The sequence below is a fragment of the Erigeron canadensis genome, chromosome 8 (genome assembly GCF_010389155.1).
Source record: "Erigeron canadensis isolate Cc75 chromosome 8, C_canadensis_v1, whole genome shotgun sequence".
In the NCBI taxonomy this organism is placed as follows: Eukaryota; Viridiplantae; Streptophyta; class Magnoliopsida; order Asterales; family Asteraceae; genus Erigeron; species Erigeron canadensis.
Window position 1 is genome coordinate 3,395,111 of NC_057768.1, and position 18,434 is coordinate 3,413,544.

General features: G+C 32.1%; 1 protein-coding gene, 1 long non-coding RNA gene and 1 other non-coding gene across 10 annotated transcripts; 2 read left to right on the forward strand and 1 right to left on the reverse strand.

Annotated features, from left to right (window-relative positions):
• Positions 1 to 513: 513 nt before the first annotated feature.
• On the reverse strand, positions 514 to 5,319 carry LOC122579012. 8 transcript variants are annotated; one of them, XR_006320574.1, is made up of 7 exons: positions 5,171 to 5,319; positions 4,230 to 4,328; positions 4,024 to 4,130; positions 3,282 to 3,407; positions 2,228 to 2,747; positions 1,834 to 1,931; positions 514 to 877 (listed from the first exon to the last, which is right to left on the reverse strand). It is a non-coding gene; the product is annotated as an uncharacterized LOC122579012 (long non-coding RNA). The 8 variants fall into 8 exon arrangements; XR_006320575.1 differs by lacking the exon at positions 4,024 to 4,130 and having other exon boundaries at positions 5,171 to 5,316; XR_006320578.1 differs by lacking the exons at positions 3,282 to 3,407; positions 4,024 to 4,130 and having other exon boundaries at positions 2,228 to 2,575; positions 2,649 to 2,747; positions 5,171 to 5,313.
• A 76-nt stretch (positions 5,320 to 5,395) lies between these two features.
• TRNAS-AGA lies at positions 5,396 to 5,477 on the forward strand. The gene has a single exon. It is a non-coding gene; the product is annotated as a tRNA-Ser (tRNA).
• Positions 5,478 to 8,636: 3,159 nt separating this feature from the next.
• On the forward strand, positions 8,637 to 13,733 carry LOC122579227 (B3 domain-containing protein Os01g0234100-like). The gene is made up of 6 exons (XM_043751349.1): positions 8,637 to 8,991; positions 9,193 to 9,273; positions 9,748 to 9,779; positions 9,881 to 10,049; positions 10,148 to 10,354; positions 12,637 to 13,733. Exons 1-6 carry the CDS (start codon positions 8,764 to 8,766, stop codon positions 13,462 to 13,464), a joined length of 1,545 nt encoding a protein of 514 aa, XP_043607284.1. The 5' UTR covers positions 8,637 to 8,763; the 3' UTR covers positions 13,465 to 13,733.
• Positions 13,734 to 18,434: the final 4,701 nt, after the last annotated feature.

An 18,434-nucleotide genomic window follows, 5' to 3' on the forward strand; every position in this document is an offset into this window, starting at 1 on the left:
GCCATGTTATTTGGGAATTAAATATGTCATATCATAATCCAATCGATTTGAACAGAGTTTGTTATCTGATAAAAGTCCTCCCGATTATATACATGAATAAAGATATAATAGGCACATTAGTATACCAGGAAAAATTACAAGTGCAACATTTATCATTCTTGACTTGTACATTATATTAAAAAATCTATACATTGTAATTGTAATAAATTAATAAAACGTTATATATACATTTATAGTTGCCAAGATAAACAAGAAAATCACTCTCTTTTTTTGCTCAATAAAAAAAATCCTCTAATTCAAAAAGAAGAATAAAAAAAATTATACGAGTACAATAGAATTAAATTATATGTGTTGACAGCCATACAGATATGCAGAAGGCAAGTACCTGACATTTTAACATGTATGTATAAATTCTTCTTTTATAAGTTGCACACTCCTCAAGAACGTGCTGCACCCGTCATGTATTTTATATGTAAAAGTTTCGACTGTGTTGACTCGAAACACATTTTATGATTTTATCTAAAGCCTGGTTTTATTTACAAATTATACTATTACAATAGTGTCAGATATGATTAAACTATATACCTAAAAAACACAATTATCAGCAGTTTTGACCGATTCCTTCAAAGCTATGTTTTTTACCCGTTAGAGATAAAACGTAATTCGAATAATAACCCATTCATAAGAAATTGGGTAAAATATGTCACCATTAACTTAAGCGTAAGTGTCGCGTTAAATCTGAGAGCCTTCTTCCCAAAGACGAGCTTATTGCACAATCTTCTCGGCGTCCTTCATTGTAGAGTGATGCCTGCCTCGCAATCTCAAAATCGATAGCTCTATTCGTTGCTGAAAGTGAACTCAAATTCTTTATCTCGACCTGGCAATGAACCACCATTGATTAAAGCATAGCAACAAATAAGTAACTCTTATAGACGGCAGGATGGGCGGGTCAAACAGTTTGTGTAAGGTTGGAAGGGGGTATTTCAACATGATCAAAAGAGGCTACCTCATGATGGATTGACCAGACAGACCAGCTAATACATTTGTTTTTTTAATAAAAAACACTCATATAATGAATGCGTTGGTTATGACTTCTCACTACTACAAAACATGGCATTTTACACTGCCAAAAAAGCCTAAAAATTTAATGTAACTAAAAGTATAGGCTTTTTACACGAGTTTTTTGGGTGTATAAAAGAAAGTTTATACACAGTTATTTATAGCAACCGTGTTAAAAAATTCCTTTTTTTCAACACAAATTGCATCAGCACCATACAGTATTACCTCATGCCTAAACGGCTAAACCAATTGACCACACTTCTTCAACAAAGCTATTCATCATCAATACATTTTTCAAAGGATATACATACAGGCCAACAAAAAACTAGAATGACATAAAAATCACATACACATTAAGGCACTGATTTACATTGTCAAATTATTTTAAGACATAATTGTTGGGTTAATTTTGATTTCGGGTCAACAAGTCAAAATGACATTTTAATTAGTATGTCTCGTATGAAATTCCAGTTTGTCTAGGCAGTTAATTTGCAAGTTATTTAGTATGTTTTAGTGGTTAGAAAAAGTAAAAGTGGCAGAGTGGTGAACGTGGGTCTAGTGTTAAAAAGCAGTTTAGTTTTTGCTATTATAAATAGCATAGTAGTAGTAATATGTCGTGTAACCTCTTTCAGTTAGTAAGAAGTCTTTTTCCATATTCTTTCTCACTGCATATTATACTATATAAATATATATAGTTTGTGAGTGTTATAAGAGGGGTCTGATCCTACAATAGTGACATAAGAAACTTATCAAAACTTAAAAACTAAGGCTCACATGGCTTCATTCCAACCGACTTGAGCAAAGTAGATTTGATAACTAGGAAAAAAAAAAAGCTCCACATTATAAGTTAATGCCAACTTCCATAGAAAACACTGCAAGAGAGAAAAACTCAAATGAGTAGAAAAAATATAACACTGACCTACGTTTAGAATAAACTTGAAATGGTCAAAAGATTGTTTGTGGAATTTTGGGTCAACTTAATCTGACATGTCCATCTCCATGCCCATTTTTGCACATCCTACGTTTTTGACCCCAGCCATGTTATGTTACCCCACCCGGCCGCCCTACAGATCTTGCCACACCTTTGTGAGTTTTGACAGATATGAAAAAAAATAAAAGAAATCAAAAACCACAATCAGTAGCATGAAGTAAAATGTATGTGATGGACCTTGCTTGGTTCATCGAGAAAATATTGTCAAACTGGTCGTGAGGTGATTGAGGAAGGGGACCAGATGCCTTCCTTTAAAAGTCGAACAATGCAAGATACCAACGCCCGTAACTCTTTGCCATGTCAACTCAATTACGAATCTTGCACTAGCAACAAAGTAGTAATCACTAAATTGCAAGGATATCAAAAAGAAGTACGTTTGTCCAACATACGTGTCTAAGCTAGTATCGTTTTGCGGCACTGTATTAAACCCTCAGATTCAGCTAAAAGCAAGTTGTGATTTTAAATTCTGAAGTTCAGCTGCTCGACGATCTAACATCACTGATACGAAGGCGATAAGATTTCCTGCTGAAGTTCTAAAAAAATAGAATTGTAACGAGTAAAGACGAACAAAAGAAATCATTTATTCATACTAACTTACCTGGTTCAACATTCATGTGCTAATGGTTTCGTGATCAATTCCAACAGGAACATGAATATCATTGTATCTATATGGTCCTTCCCTGTTGACAACAATAACCTACAAGATTTAAAATTCATAGCAACGCTTACTATTATCATAAAATATTAATTGTCAAAATACAAGTTATAACTCACTCACTCCTTGTATTTCTAATCACTAATCCTAGATCTAAAGATAAAGACAAAAATATACTTGAATCCTTAGCTAACTATTTTGATCATTCGAAATCAGATACTGTTGGCAGATACAAATTAATTATTTGATTTTCAAAACTAATTTGTACAATAAAGAGTCAATTTTATTACAAACTCAGATAACATAAGTACCCAACAAAATATTGAAATCTAGACGCAATAGTCTAGGGAAATGAAGTTTTCTGAAGAATAGTGATAATCGATACGACTACAGTTCCAATGGCCGTGGATCTGCTCGGAACAGCCGCAGATTTTATCAGAAAGTAGTTGTGAGCCACCGAACGACTTGATTCATTTGCTTTTGATTTTGTAATCATAACTAATAGATTTATTTACTAATTATATACATCTATCATCTAAAACAACATTATGACTTGATAAAAGGGAAGAGAATTACCTTCCAACATAAACACATCTCTTCAAATTCAACCCCCAAAATGTTATCACGATGGTCTACTTAACGATGATGGTGGTGGTAGTGGTCATAGTTGTCAACTCATGACTTGTGACAGAACTCGTTTTCCTAATTTTGAGTCGTGAATCGTATCGTAACTCGTATCGTAAGAGTCATAAAGATAAACATTTTATAACAAAAATCTATAAATATGTATAAAAATATATAAAACTTGATGCATTTTACAAATTTTATTGTAAACCGTCTATAACAAGATGTAACAAATGCCAGTTTGTGTAGTAGTGTATGACTATAAATACACCTGAATTACATTAATAAGCTAACTCTTTAAAGTAATATGGTTTTAGAGTTGTATGCATTATAACTGGAGTTGATGACCTTCTAAGCCATTGGACCCGTTTGCCTTTTAGCTAAAACTTTTGATTAGATCTGTTTGAGATAAAAGACAATCGAAATCAACCCAGCTATATTAAATGAATTGAAATTGCCCTCTCTAGTACAGCTGGGTTGATTTCGATCCACAATCCAGTTCTTGAACTGACTTATTTTGGTATATCATACAAAATAAACCAGCATCAGGGGTACTTTATATCAATATCATCAAAGATTGTGGATCCTAAAATATCTCTCTCTCTCTCTCCCTTTCAGTCTTTTCTAGATCTTTCGATTTTAGCTTATAGATAAATTGAAATTTCGATGTTGTTCAATCAAAGAAAATATATACCTTGATGCCGAATCTTAATGGTCCAATAGGACTAACAGAAACGTTCACATCACAATGAAGTGGGTAAATGTATTTATACGTATACCCAGCTTCGAGTATCCAATTATCTGATTTTCATGTGACAAAAATCACCGAAACGCACATTTGAGAACCGCTAACGATCTTAACGAAACTACGTTAAAAACATGGCTGAGGGCAATAATTACCTAAGAATTTCACCCGGTTCCTGTATGGAGTCAGTCACTTCTCGGCATCCTCCTCCTGTCCTCCATATGAACCCTGGTAATGCCAAACCTTCTATGCATCTACCAAATTCAAGTGGAAGATACAAATCAATGAACCCATTTGTGGTAATCAGAATGTCACATTGGGACATTTGGCACCCTTTTGGAAGATCCGAGATAAAAATATTCTTTCCTATCAAACTATGAACTCAAAGATAATTTGCAGTTGAGTGCAAGACCAATTAAGCATCACCGCAAATTGTAATTTGAAGTAAACTCGGAAAAGGGATTTATCCAAATAACACATTATAAGTTAAGATTCAATAGCAATTAGTACAAAATTACACAAAAGCAGAAGATATATTTAAAAAATAAAAAATAAAAAAAATTGAGAATCAAATTTGAGCTGAATAATAGAAACCCACAATATTCATGTAAAAAGCAATAACTTGGAGCAAAATTACATTCATGAAAGTAACATGAACAATCAACATGAAATTTGAATTATACCCATAAACTGGACTTATCCAAATTAAAATAATGAATCAACATATCAATCTAGATAAATGAATCAAGATTTTTTTCATGAAAAAACTTCAAGATTTCTTCATGAACAGCAGTAATAACTAATAACATTTACAACTTGCTAAGTTATTATATTAAATTATACTCATAATAATAGTCTGAAAGTTACAATCTTTTTATCACATTTGTGCATAATAATAACAATAACCCATAGTATTTCCCATCTAGTTTACCCTTAACGTAAACTAGATCCTGTTGCGAACAAATGATCCACACCTTTCAAAAAAATAACAATAACCCATAAAATTTTGTTCTTTAAAACTAGTTAAAAATATTAATTGGCTATTTCAAGATAATAATAATATAATCTAATACACTAATATTACAAAGATTATTACCTGGCGAGTAGTATAGGCTAATTACACACTGACTGATTATATGCTACAATGAACATTATTATTAATTTTCGATGCAAAAATGTTGATTTTGCGGATACAAAATCCCTTCAACTGTGTGTGTGTGAGAGGTTTTGATAATTTTTGTGTGTGAACTGTGAAAAATGATATGCATCCGTTGAAATATGAAAAAATATATCGAATGGATTATGAAAAGTAAACAATAAGGTGGTCGTGCCGGAGTGGTTATCGGGCATGACTAGAAATCATGTGGGCTTTGCCCGCGCAGGTTCGAATCCTGCCGACCACGTTTCATTTTATTTCTTTATTTCATTGTTGTTGCAGATAAAATTGAGAAGCAGTCTATGCAATGTTCTGCCTGTTGGGGTGATTAAGAGTTATATATTCATAGGCAACTCTCTAGTCTCTACCCTCTCAAAAATTAATGTTAAGACATCGAATTTTTATTTTATTTTATTTATGTTTGTTGAGTTGTTAGACTACTTTATCACTTTTTCTAAAGTTGTCGCATTTTTTGGTTTTGTAACTTCATTGAACAGTTTTATTGGTTGCTTGAAACTTTCGACAGGATATGGCATCAGAATTCTCTCCTACGAGATTGTTTACAGGTATTTCGTCTTTTACTTTTATACTTCAAATAATTTCCATGTGGTTTGTCTTACTTCCATTCCTAGTAGAGGAAGGCTAACTGCTTGCTGGCTGGGAGCTGTATGAGCGGTAACGTCCACGTACGGCTCCGTGAGAAGGGCTAACTTTTATGGTTCATGTTGCTGCTGGTCAGGCCTTCTTGGTTTAGTGCCGTTGTAGCTGAGGCGATTGACGGTTGGCTTCCTTTTGAAAGCCAGTAATTTCGAAGGATAATGAAAAGGTTTGACATTCTGAAATTGATTAGACCTAAGTTTTAAGAGATATACTTGTAGGCATTCATGTATTGATAGGGTTCACGAGAATAACATGACAATCTTGTTAATTGTAGTATCATCCTTTTGAACTCCTTGATTGGCCATGTTGTGCCCTTGTGGTATCGTCCTCCTGAACTCCTATTAGGATGCACACAAGATGGGTTGTATGATGATCTGTGGAGAGCGTAGGCTGTGTTTTTGCTAAACTTTTTCTCGGCAAACTATGGTAGAAATCTCACAAATTCATTTTTACATTATTACATTATCTCTCTTTTTCTTCTATTTGTTTTATCAGGATAAGCAACCCGTAGAATTGCTTGGAAAATCCCTCAGAGTATAAAAGCTATCAACAAATGTGTGTGCCACTAAGGTATCCCTGGATACTTGTGATAATCTAGGAGTTATTTTGATACAATATATTATGAAAGGTTAATATAGATACTACTAACTCAGGTCAAAAGCGATCTCTTATGAAAATATTTGTATCTACCTTTGCAGCTCCTGAGAAGTTGGAAACTAGCGCTGAAAAGCCTTCAACCAGATTGAATAAAGAGATTCTCAAGTAGGAAACCTTAACACCCAATGAAACTAGATTGTACATCTGTTGATAGTGCAGCCCAAGCCCAAGCCCAAGCCCAAGCCCAAGCCCAAGCCTAAGCCCGAGCCCGAAGAACTCTCTGGTCAACCTCCACAGGATAAACCCCACCTATCATTTTCTCATAAAGGATCATAGTTTCCGGTTGGCTTTGTTGTATGCTACTGTAAAATTTGAGGAGCGTAGAATTTGATAACTGATATGTAATTATTGTTGTGATGGAATAAAAGTAATTTTGAATGCATGGAACGAAAATTAAGAAATAATTAAGCTGTATTAACAATAGAGTTATCTTAGTTTGTTGGAAGTGTTGCATTTTATTATTATAAATATTGCATGATTGTTAAAAGCATTTCATTTAATTATACAAAGCATTAGTAAAAAAAAAAAGTGTTGCACTTACTTTTAAAAGTGTTACATTTAGTCTTGAAAGTGTTACATTAAAGGATAAAAAGTGTTGCAATTAGTATTATAAAAGGGTGTTTGGGGTTGAGTTTTGAGATGGATTTTTAGATTATAGCGTTTATAAAGCACCTCCCCCTTGCTGCATGAAAACGCCGTTATCAAAAAGCAAATTCCTGTCATATTTTTTACATAAATACCCCAGTAATCATGTATAGTATATACCCTCTTATAAGTTCAAATTATTATTACAGTATATATTACCTGCAACTTTAGAAGTCTATGGCTTTTCTTATTTGATTCTTTCCTGTGCCACTTCCTATAATATTATAATACTTGATAATATGATTTAATTTTTTCTTTAATTTATTTACTAAACAATTATTTCTTTTATATCATTCAAGAATTGCAATAAACTATGAGACGTCACCTTTAAACTTTTTTATTTTATCAAACATCGAAATATATACTGTAATATATATTGTTGCGTCCAAGTTAGATAGGTAACCTTAACATCCAAATATGCATTGTTAAAATTGAGTCATAACAAACCATTTGATTATCGTCTTTTTTTTGTCATTTTACTTGACTATTTATTAAAAACTATATATTTGCCAAACACTTAAATGCTGATTATCTGATTATTGTGATTACAAACCGCATAATCAAATCCAAACATTATCTTTTATCAGCACGTTTTGTTGCAGCTAATTATCTGATTCTGATTATTCAAAACGCATAATATATTTTCAAAAAGTAATCCTAAACACCCCTAAGTGTTGCCATAATGTGTAAAAAGTGTTGCAATTTCAAAATATTTGCAACACTTTTAAAAAGCGTTACTTATTGTAATAAAAGTGTTGCTTTAGTCCTAAGACAACATTAGCTAATGTAGCACTTTGTAAAGTGTTGCATTAGGCAAAATACAACACTTTTAAGGCTTAATACAATACTTTACGAGTGTTGCCTTAGCTTCAAAATGTGGTAGTGACAGTTATACATTATATAAGCGTATATTTTTGTTGGAGACGACCAAAAAATGTAGTAGCTTCAATACTATCCTAATTAGTTATAAGCCATTCTTAACAATAATTTATGGTTTGCAAATTATGGTTTTTATGTCTTAATAATAATAATAATAATAATAATAATAATAATAATAATAATAATAATAATAATAATAAAACCTTATGGTTTTTATAAGTTTCAAAACCCTAATTATAAGTTACAAGATTCTTTTATCGAATATTCAGTCGGGATACGACATTAGTAAAACCTCACCGTATAATGGTGGATTCTTACACGTACACTAAACAACAAAATGTTAACATGAGCCGTTACGAGTATTCGGTGGTAAAACCTCAAGTCTGAGAATCAAAACCATTGGCTAGGTTACCAGATTTATCTTTTAAGATTAATTAATTTTAGCTTATTGATTTAAAAAAGATTTAATAAAAACATGTTTATTTCTTTGATAAGTACATGTATGGTTCGAGTCTTCAAGATGACTTATCCTACGATCCGATGAACACTTGACTGTTGACACCAACAAAAACTCATTAACTCTTGAATTTACCGCCGATATATCGTCAAAATCTCTCAAATCTATCATCCTTCACCACCCAAAACCAAAAAAACCAAAGCCTCATACGACAAACACACCAACACCCACCACCATGGAAGCAGCTGAAGATAATAATAATAACATTAATCCTCCTCCATCCCCGACCACAGAACACAACATTAATATTAATAATGATAATATCAATATTAATCCTGAGCAGCAGCAGGAAACATTTTCAATTTGTTCATATGCATCAGATCAAGATTTTTCTATTTCACAATTAAATCAATCCAACACCACCACCCCTTTTAACCCTAACCCTAATTTCACTCCTTTACTGGTCTCTCTCTCTCTCTCTTTTTAATTACATATACATACAATTATCTGTATCTATATATTGTTCTTAATTTTAATTTTTGTATCTATATATTGTTCTTAATTTTAATTTTCTTTTTCTTATTCTTATTATTATTATTATTATTATTATTATTATTATTATTATTATTATTATTATTATTATTATTATTATTGTGTGTATCAGGGGAAACGAAGGAAATCAAAACCTATAAGATATTACAACCCTGAAATTGTTCTTGATACCAAAACCAGTAAAACTGTTAATGTAAGTTTTTTATTTTTCTTTAACTGATTTATTCTTTTTCACATACCCTTTTTTGTATTTGATTAATTCCATATTTAGGGGTTCTTGTTTTTTGTTGTCATAGGACTGTAAATGAACCGTTATAGTTAAATTAAACGAACGAACATGAATAAAAAGAATCCGTTGTTTAATTAAATGAACGAACACAAACATTGCTCTTTGATTTATGTTCAATACTTTTGACATTTAGGCTTTCGGTTTTGAAATACTTAAAACTCTTTTCGGTTTACATTATACGTTGGCTAGTTTGTGTTCGTTTGTGAATTCAATGGGACGAATCTGAATACACAATAATATGCCCGGCTTAAGTAAAAACGAACGGGCATGAACAAGTCTCGTTTTTCTTTTTCTGGTTTGAATACAAGCATGATAAAGGTAGGATCTTTGGGTATGCATAAGTCTAAAAGTTTACGCATATTTTAATTATATGAACAGGGAGCTCTTGATTCTACAAGCAATGGTTTGAGGTCAGTTTTGTTTTGTTTTTTTCTTGTTCTTTTTTATATTGTGGTGGTTTGTTTATATATATGTATAGAAAAAAAGCTTGAATTTTTTTGTTGAAATATAGTTCTCCAAAAGGGAGTTCTTCAAGGAAAAATGTGAAATCTCCAATCGAAAGTTCGCCTGCGATGATTCGAGCACAGGAGGTTAGGTCAAGCCTAGGAACTGAACATCCTAGCTGTATAAAGTTGATGGTTAAAGCCCATCTTGATTCGACCACTGGAGGTTACTGGATGGTACGAATGCTAATATTCTTTTCAGACAATCTGCAATTGGCTTTTATATTTAATTCTATAGAATGGTGTATGATGGGTGTTTTTTTTTTGGATTGTAGGGCTTTAGCCATCAATGGGCCAGGATGTATTTATCAAAAACAGACAGGGAAATGTTGATTGAAGATGAGGACGGAGAGATTTATCAGATCAAATACAATTCAGACAAGAGCGGGCTTAGTGCAGGATGGAGAAAGTTTGCAACGGGGCATAACTTACTCGAGGGTGATGCTTTAGTTTTCCATTTAGTTGATCCATTCAAGTTTAAGGTGATATACGCTATTTCCCTTCTTCTTCTTCTTTTTTTTTTTTTTTTTTTTATGGTTTTGTGCATGAACATATATACCGGTAGTTTTATCAGTACCGCGATAACTGATTTCTAGTTGTGAGACTGAGAATGTATCTTTAACCTGAAAGCCTCAACCACATTATTATGACTTTACGCTATCGACTTATGACATTATTTTACCGGATATACTCATGACGAGGTGATAAACAAAGGGACACTAGTTTATGTCTGCAAAGAGCAAATTTATAAGCCATAACTACTAAGAAAGACTGTACGAGCTATTAAATAAAGCTGGAGAGGGTTTAGGATTATTAGGATAATTCAAAATAAGAATGCAAGTCTAAACTACCAACCACGGATTCAGCCTGAACTGAATTAGGAGTGTCAGATATTGGTTTTGTTATGTCATTGTTTATGCTTTCATGGTTTGTGCTTGATCTTAATACTTACAAACTGACTGTTGGGTGTGTTTTATGATTTCAGGTTCCATGTGATATCTTTCTGATTAGAGTTTATTGTGGTTAATCTTTTAGCTTACTCTCTGTAGATAATATAGTTTTTTTTTTTAGAGAAGTATATTTAGGTTTTATATAATAGGGATAATGACCTGTGAGTGTAGCTAACTAAGCCAAAATGTCTATGTAATGTAACCATCTTTAAAGCCGTCTATGCAACGCAGCGAAAAACGTATTTGTGTCTATGTGATGCATGTAACCGGCTAATCTATAGGTTACCGGTCACCAATTTTTTTCCTTTTATTTTTATAATACGTGGCAGTAGTTAGATCAATCATTTGACTGCCCCCCAAACATTAAAGTAATAAAATTGTTATAAACATTAAAGTAATAAAATATTTTAAAAACCTTAATGGTTAATTATGGAAACTATAGATTACCAGGTCAAATTGAGGGTACGGATATCTTTACATTTGGTGATAGAGAATAGCCCTTCATCGGATAAATTCTGCCATTATAAAGAGAATGCATATATTCGTTTAGCAGTAGTTGCTTCTTGTTTTATAAACCTCGTAGCCGCCAACAAAAATTGTCGCTGGAATTACGGTGGGTGAGATCTATAGGTGTGTATGTATAGATCTATATGTATATAAATCGGAATATGTATAGATCTATAACAACGCCGTGACTCCACCGCGGAATAGATGATCGGAAAGTTGAATTAACCGATCGGAAGGCGGAAGGCAGAAGATGGATTACAAGGTGACGGTGAAGGTTTAGAAGATGATGAATGAAACCTAGATGTTGCGGCGGCGGAGGTGGTGGTGGTTGAAGATGATGAACGTGAAGCTCTGCGAAGGAGAATTGAAGAATGGGCCGCCTTTTATATACATGATGATGATAAAATTATTATAGATATAGAATTATAGATACTAGCATTGTACCCGCGCAATGCGGCGGCCGTTTGGTGGTGACGACGACTGGTGGTGGTGACGGGGGTCGTGGTGGTGACGAACTGTTGGTGGTGGGTGTAAGTAATTGATTTAATGTAATTGATGTAAAGGAGTAATGGAGTTTTTTTAAAAAGATAAAGAATTGATGATGTAAATTAATTTATCAAGGGTAAAGTGGTAATTTTGCATCTAACACTTTTATGAGAGAGAAAGTGATAATTATTATAAGATAGTATAGATAGATACATGCAAAATGATGATGTAACTAATAAATGATGAGGAATGGGGGAAATTGATTAGGAAGACGATTGATTGGGGAATTTGTAGGGAAAGGAATGGAGGGGTAGAGGACTAGACCTATGGGCGTGTGCCATCACCACTTAATTGGGGTCAAATTTGGGTCAAAGCTCCACCTCAGCAAGCCACGTATTATAAAAATTAAAGGAAAAAAAAGTGGTGACCGGTAACCTATAGATTAGCCAGTTACATACATTACATAGACACAAATATGTTTTTCGTTGCATTGCATAGACGGCTTTAAAGATGGTTACATTACATAGACATTTTGGCTTAGTTAGCTACACTCACAGGTCATTATCCCTATATAATACTCGTTATAACTGAAAAAGATATTGAATTTTACTGTTCTGTTTGCATGAGTTAGATCAGTGTTTTTTCATGCAGTTTTGTTTTAATTACAGCACAAACTTAGAAATTTTGTAGCTATTTCTCATGACTGTGATTCTCTCACTAAAAGTTGAAATTTTGGTTTTTTGACATATGCTAGGATACTGGACTTTTCCGGTTAGTGTTATTATTTGCATACATATGTAATTAAAGTCTTTAATTTGTAGGTATATATAATTAGGGCGAATGATTTGAACGAAGTAGATGGTGCTCTTGGTCTTCTAAATCTGGAGGCACGCACACCACAATCTGATACACCAACTCCTACAACGAAGAAAAGCAAGCGTCCCAAGGAGGTTCCGATAGATATGGTTCGAAAAAAGAACAAGTTGTCAACTCCGCCATCACAAATCATCATCAATCCTATGGAACAATCTGGAAACGACAGCGAAGAGGTCGGTTCAGAAGTGCTAGAAGGTTCTAGACCCTCTAAACCGGACCTTTCATTTCCAGAACTCAACTCCTTTAAAGACTTTCATATAATGGTCAATGGAGTCTGCATCGACTCTGAACTTCCAGATGATGTCAGAATGAACTACTACGAACTCTGCAATGTTAGGAAAGAGATTCTCCACGATTCTCTTTCTGGAAAAAATACATATCCAAAGTTGGTCGCAGGCATGATTGGTGAAATTGTAAACATTGCAAATGAGATCAAGAACTGCAAGATCACTACAACTAAGGAAGAACTTGAGGCATGGGATACTTCCATGAAATCGTTCTCTCTTTTGGGAATGAAAGTTGAATTTTTACGTGATAGAATTCGAGCAATCTTAAGACTCATGTTTGAGTCAGAAGGTGCGTTGGGTATCCAGAAATACATGGAAGCTAAAATCGCACACAAACGCGTTGAAGATGAGATAACAAGCGTTACGGAAAAGCTCGTGGAGCTGGAGGAATCTTCTAGACAGCTCCAGGGTATTATGGATGGTTTACAACATGAGGCTGGGATACATGAGGTGAAGTTCCTAGAATTGGTTCATGCCCCATGGTAGTATTTCAAAGCTCTACATATCTTTATTTATATGCAAGTTAGCTTTACTCTTTTCATTGTTATGCTAGTGACTTATGAACTAGGGTAGTCTGTACATTTTTAGAAAGTTATTGGCGCTTTCATGAGCAGCTTGTGTCGTTTTGATCAGAACTACAGTAGTTCCATTTAGTTCATCTCATTGTATGTCGTTCTTGTTTGATGTTGTCGATGTTTAATTAATAGAATGACTATGAGGTGCATGTATATAGCGAAAGAAATTGTCATTCGATATATGTTTGTACTTTTAGTTGCATGTTCTAAACCGAGAAAAAAAGAATAGCTTAACTTTTCACATGTGATTGAACTTAGAACTACTTGTTGATTCGATACATAGTTTAGAACTTCTTGTGGTTTTTATAAAGCAAAAGCTTCTAGAAAAAGTGAGACTATATATAGAAAAAAACTAGTTTTTTAACCTGCACATTGCCGCGGGATACGCTTTTACACGACAATATTTTAGACCCGGATTTATGTCAAATATATGAACCGAAATTTAAAAAAGACAACTAAACATATAACAATAATAATAAAAAAATGTAAAAAATTAATAATAAGATATATAAAAATATAAACAATAACTATATTAATGTTTTAAATATTACATGAATGTATTATATATAAAAAAACGAATGAAAATATAAAAAATCAAATGTTTAAAGGTAAAACCATAACTGTGTAAAAGTTGTTTGATAAAAACATGAGAACCCAAAGTTAAGTGTCAAGAAAATGAAACGAAAACTTTGATGTGGGACAAAAGTTAAAAGATAGAAACCTTAGAGAGATATGAAAATTGGTAAATATTATTATGCGTTATATGAACGCTTTAAATATTACATGAACGTAAGACGTAAAGATGATAAAACTTATTATATATTAAAAACGTTAGATATATAAAAAACGGATAAAAGTTAAAAGTAAAACCATAATTGTGTGAAAGTTTTCTTGGTAAAAACATAAGAACCAAAAAGTTAAGTGTCAATAAAAAAAAATAAAATTTTGATTTGGACAAAGTTAAAATATAGAAACTTTAGGGGGTTAAATTGAAAACTGGTAAAAATTATTATGTATTATAGAAACTTGTATATTTCATGCATAAAAAACTTGTACATTTATATAGGCTTTTAGGAATATATTAAAAATATTAGATATATAAAAAGGCGGATGAAAATTCAAGTAAAACCGTACTGTGTGAAAGTTTGATAAAAATATGAGAATCCAAAATTTAGTATCAAGAAAATACAAACGAAAACTTTAATGTGGGACAAAAGTTAAAAGATAAAAAGTTTAAGGGATTAAAATGAAAGAATGGTAAAAAATATTATGTGTTATAAGAACTTGTACATTCCACGCATAAAACACTTGTACATTCACATAAGTTTTTAGTATATTATAAATTTGGGGTACCAAACATGGCATCGTAAAGCAAAAATATTCTAATCAAGTTAAATTGACCGAAAAATAAGCTCAAAGTATTCATTAAAGGTTCCTAGCATGGTACCTACGCAATGTGGCGATGGTTGTGGTGGCAACGGTGTAATGGTGGGGCAATTGTTGGTGGCGGAGGCGACGGCGAGTGGTAAAAGTATAGATAATTGATGTAAAGGTAATTGATGTAAAAAGTTAATTGAGATATTTTAGATAAATGACTGATATTGTAATTTAATCATTAATGATATTTTTGATAATTCCTCTATAACTTTTAAGTAAAGGGTTGTTTTATCTATCAAATAGTATAAAAGTATAGATTAAGTATATAGGGGAATTAAGATTAAGAAATAAATGTATTTTGGGTATAAAAAAGTGCTGAGTTTCTTACAATAGAAGAAGTCAATATGCTTTATAGATAAAAGAATAAAAAAGTAACAATTTTTTTCTTTATATTCAAAACAACATTCTTTTTGAATGTCAAACTCTTCTAATATATATATTTCAAATACCACTTTCTATTTCATTCCTACACTTGTGAGAGTGAATTTCTAACCCGGATAATTGAACTCAAGGTATTAAAACTTTACCAACAGACCCAAACATGTTAGACTATTCATAAAGAACATGTCGTATTTTACAACTTTGTTGAATAATCATAAAACGCAAAGTAGAAAATATACTGTGTCCATATTCTTCGATCATATCTTCCAATATGTCAATTTTGTTATCATTCCATATCAACATTCGTTAGCTATTGGTGTTTGCATTGGTGGTTTGGGTATTTATTCTTCGTTCTATTTTACATATAGTGAAGAAATGTGGGACAAGGAATATTAATTACTTTTTCAATGAAAGTAATTTAATACGAATCTTGCAAGAAGAAAAATAAGAACCATAAATCATAACAAAATAATTCTACATTTTAGATATATCAGTTAATACAAATACAGTTTTGTCATCAACATGACATAGTTAATGCCATACCTCAAGGGAAAAAAAGTATGTTATATTCAGAAGAACAAGTTCACAAGATGGAGTTCACGAAATTGCAAACACTTGGTAAAATCTTAAGTTCTTAACACAAGAAGCTTTTACCAAGAATCATACTTCACAACATCTCTTTATAAAAACAACATAAAACACACAAGGTAAACATCCTTAAAACATATAAAATTAACATGAAGACAAACCATATACAACTTAAGTAACCCTCATGATTCATATATCCTCATATGCAAATGCCTTTGAGCGAATTTCACTAACTTCTCCAATTCAGTGGCGCCATCAATGGCGCCACTATAATTGGAATCAGCTGATTTCATTGCTGTACTTGCCTTCCACCTCCCAAACCATATCCCAAGACCATGAAGAGCCTCTCTAAGTTCTTCTTGGCTGATACGACCATCACGGTTATCATCATAAGCACGCAACCATGCTTTAAATTCATCAACTGTCATTGATCTGTTTGGCTCTAACCGTATGCACCTCATGATTGCCATATGTCTTGAGGTCTAAAACTAAGCTTCACTTAAAGAATGGAGGTAATGGTGAAATTGATATATGTGAGTTAGGATGATATGATGTATATATATAGTGGCTAAAGAATATGTATCTTTATTGGAGACTACACGACTTCATTGTCAATTCAATTTGGAGTTTGGAATCGCATCTTTTTCTAACTTTTGAAAATGTGATTATTTACAAATCATTTGTATGCATAAATAAATTTTTTTATGAATGAGAATTCGACCAAGACAGGTAGTGTTCGTATAACTTTTCACACTCTTATATCAACTCCCATGGGGATCGTCATCGGGAGAATGTCTTGATCAACAGTTTGTGATTGAAAAATAAGACACTCATGTTAAAAGTAGTTGCAAAAGGTAACCTATGCAACTTACTTTTTGCGTGAAATAAGTATAAGATACGGTTAAAACGTATAATGACTATGAGGGTTAAAAATTATATATGAATTTTAGCCAACAATTAATACGATCTGTTTTTATATTCGTTGAACTTCAGGGGGAAATTTATTGGCGAAGGTTGTTTTTTTTTTTTTTTTTATATAATCAATTGTAAGTTTACACCAACTAAAAAGGCTAAGTACGTAAACACTCAATGTCGTTTTTTATAAGTTTTGGGTCACAATAGCTCAACGTTTAATAGAGAAAGTTAATATGAAGACGATCTTACACTTATTACTATGATGTAAAAATGTTGTTTTCAGATTTTATCTAAGATAAAAAAATACCCCAGCTTTATAAGACATGAAAATAAAACCTAATTTTGCTTTGTTATTAAATTTTTTTAAATTTTATTATCATAAAATTCGAAGTCATAAAACCTATTCTTCGGCCTTGACAGAAATTAGGCCCTAAATTTCTGACCTTTTTGCCCCACCTTAAAAACACCCCTATTTTCGAGTAATTTAATAGTGCAGTGCACATAGCCAAATAAACAGTAGATCTGATTCTAAATGTTAGATGGTAGTCGAATGTAAGTTGGGTTATTCCCATCTAGAAAGCATAAAATATTAAGTTCATATTAGTAGCTATTGTAGCACACTTTTCGCATGGATATGGTCTACTAGTTAATAGCTCAATATACAATAAACAGATTAATTATATAAAATATATAATTTTTGCATCACACGGTTAATAATTGGATTAATTCGCCAACCTTTTAAGTTTTGATGCTACCACACGTATAGCTTTTAGGTTACAAATTAAAATGGATTTTACAAAAATAGCTATAGTTTAATCTCTTTCCGTATCAAGAAAGTATTGCTAGTTGTAGTTTGTTCTCTTGGAAAGCTAATAGAACATAAAGAGTAGAGAATTGATGGTAAACCACTCACCATTAATTCTATGCATCGTGCCAACTAGATGAAATCTTTTCGCGATTATTAGTGTTTATTGTTAGATGTAGTTTAATACTTTTTAAAAAAATAAAAATAAAAAAGTAGTAGTTTAATAGTTAGGATAATACCCTAATATAATTTGTTATAACGTATCATTTTGAAAAAAGAAATATTATGTTACGTATACAAAAAAAACTATTAATTTTCATAACCATGATTTCATGTAATTTTTACAACCAAACATTAAAAAAAAATATAACAATATAGAAATTTGACTAAATATATGTCTAATCAAAGTATAGAATATGTTATTAAAAGGTGATTGACTTAAGCTAATTGAACTTCTATATCTTTAACCACTTATAAAATATATTGACCAATCCTATTTTAGATTATTCAACACTTTTTTATACCCAAAAAATACTTTTATTTCTTAATATTAATTTCCATATGCATCTAATCTATACTTTTATACTATTTAATAAATAAATCAATCTTTTATTTAAAAGTTATGGAGGAATTATCATAAATTACAATATTAGTCATTTACCCAAAATATCTCCATTAACCTTCACTCTTCACCACCAACCGTCCGTCCGCCCCGCCCCCCGTTTGCTGAAAGTTAACATACTAAGCAAAATGGT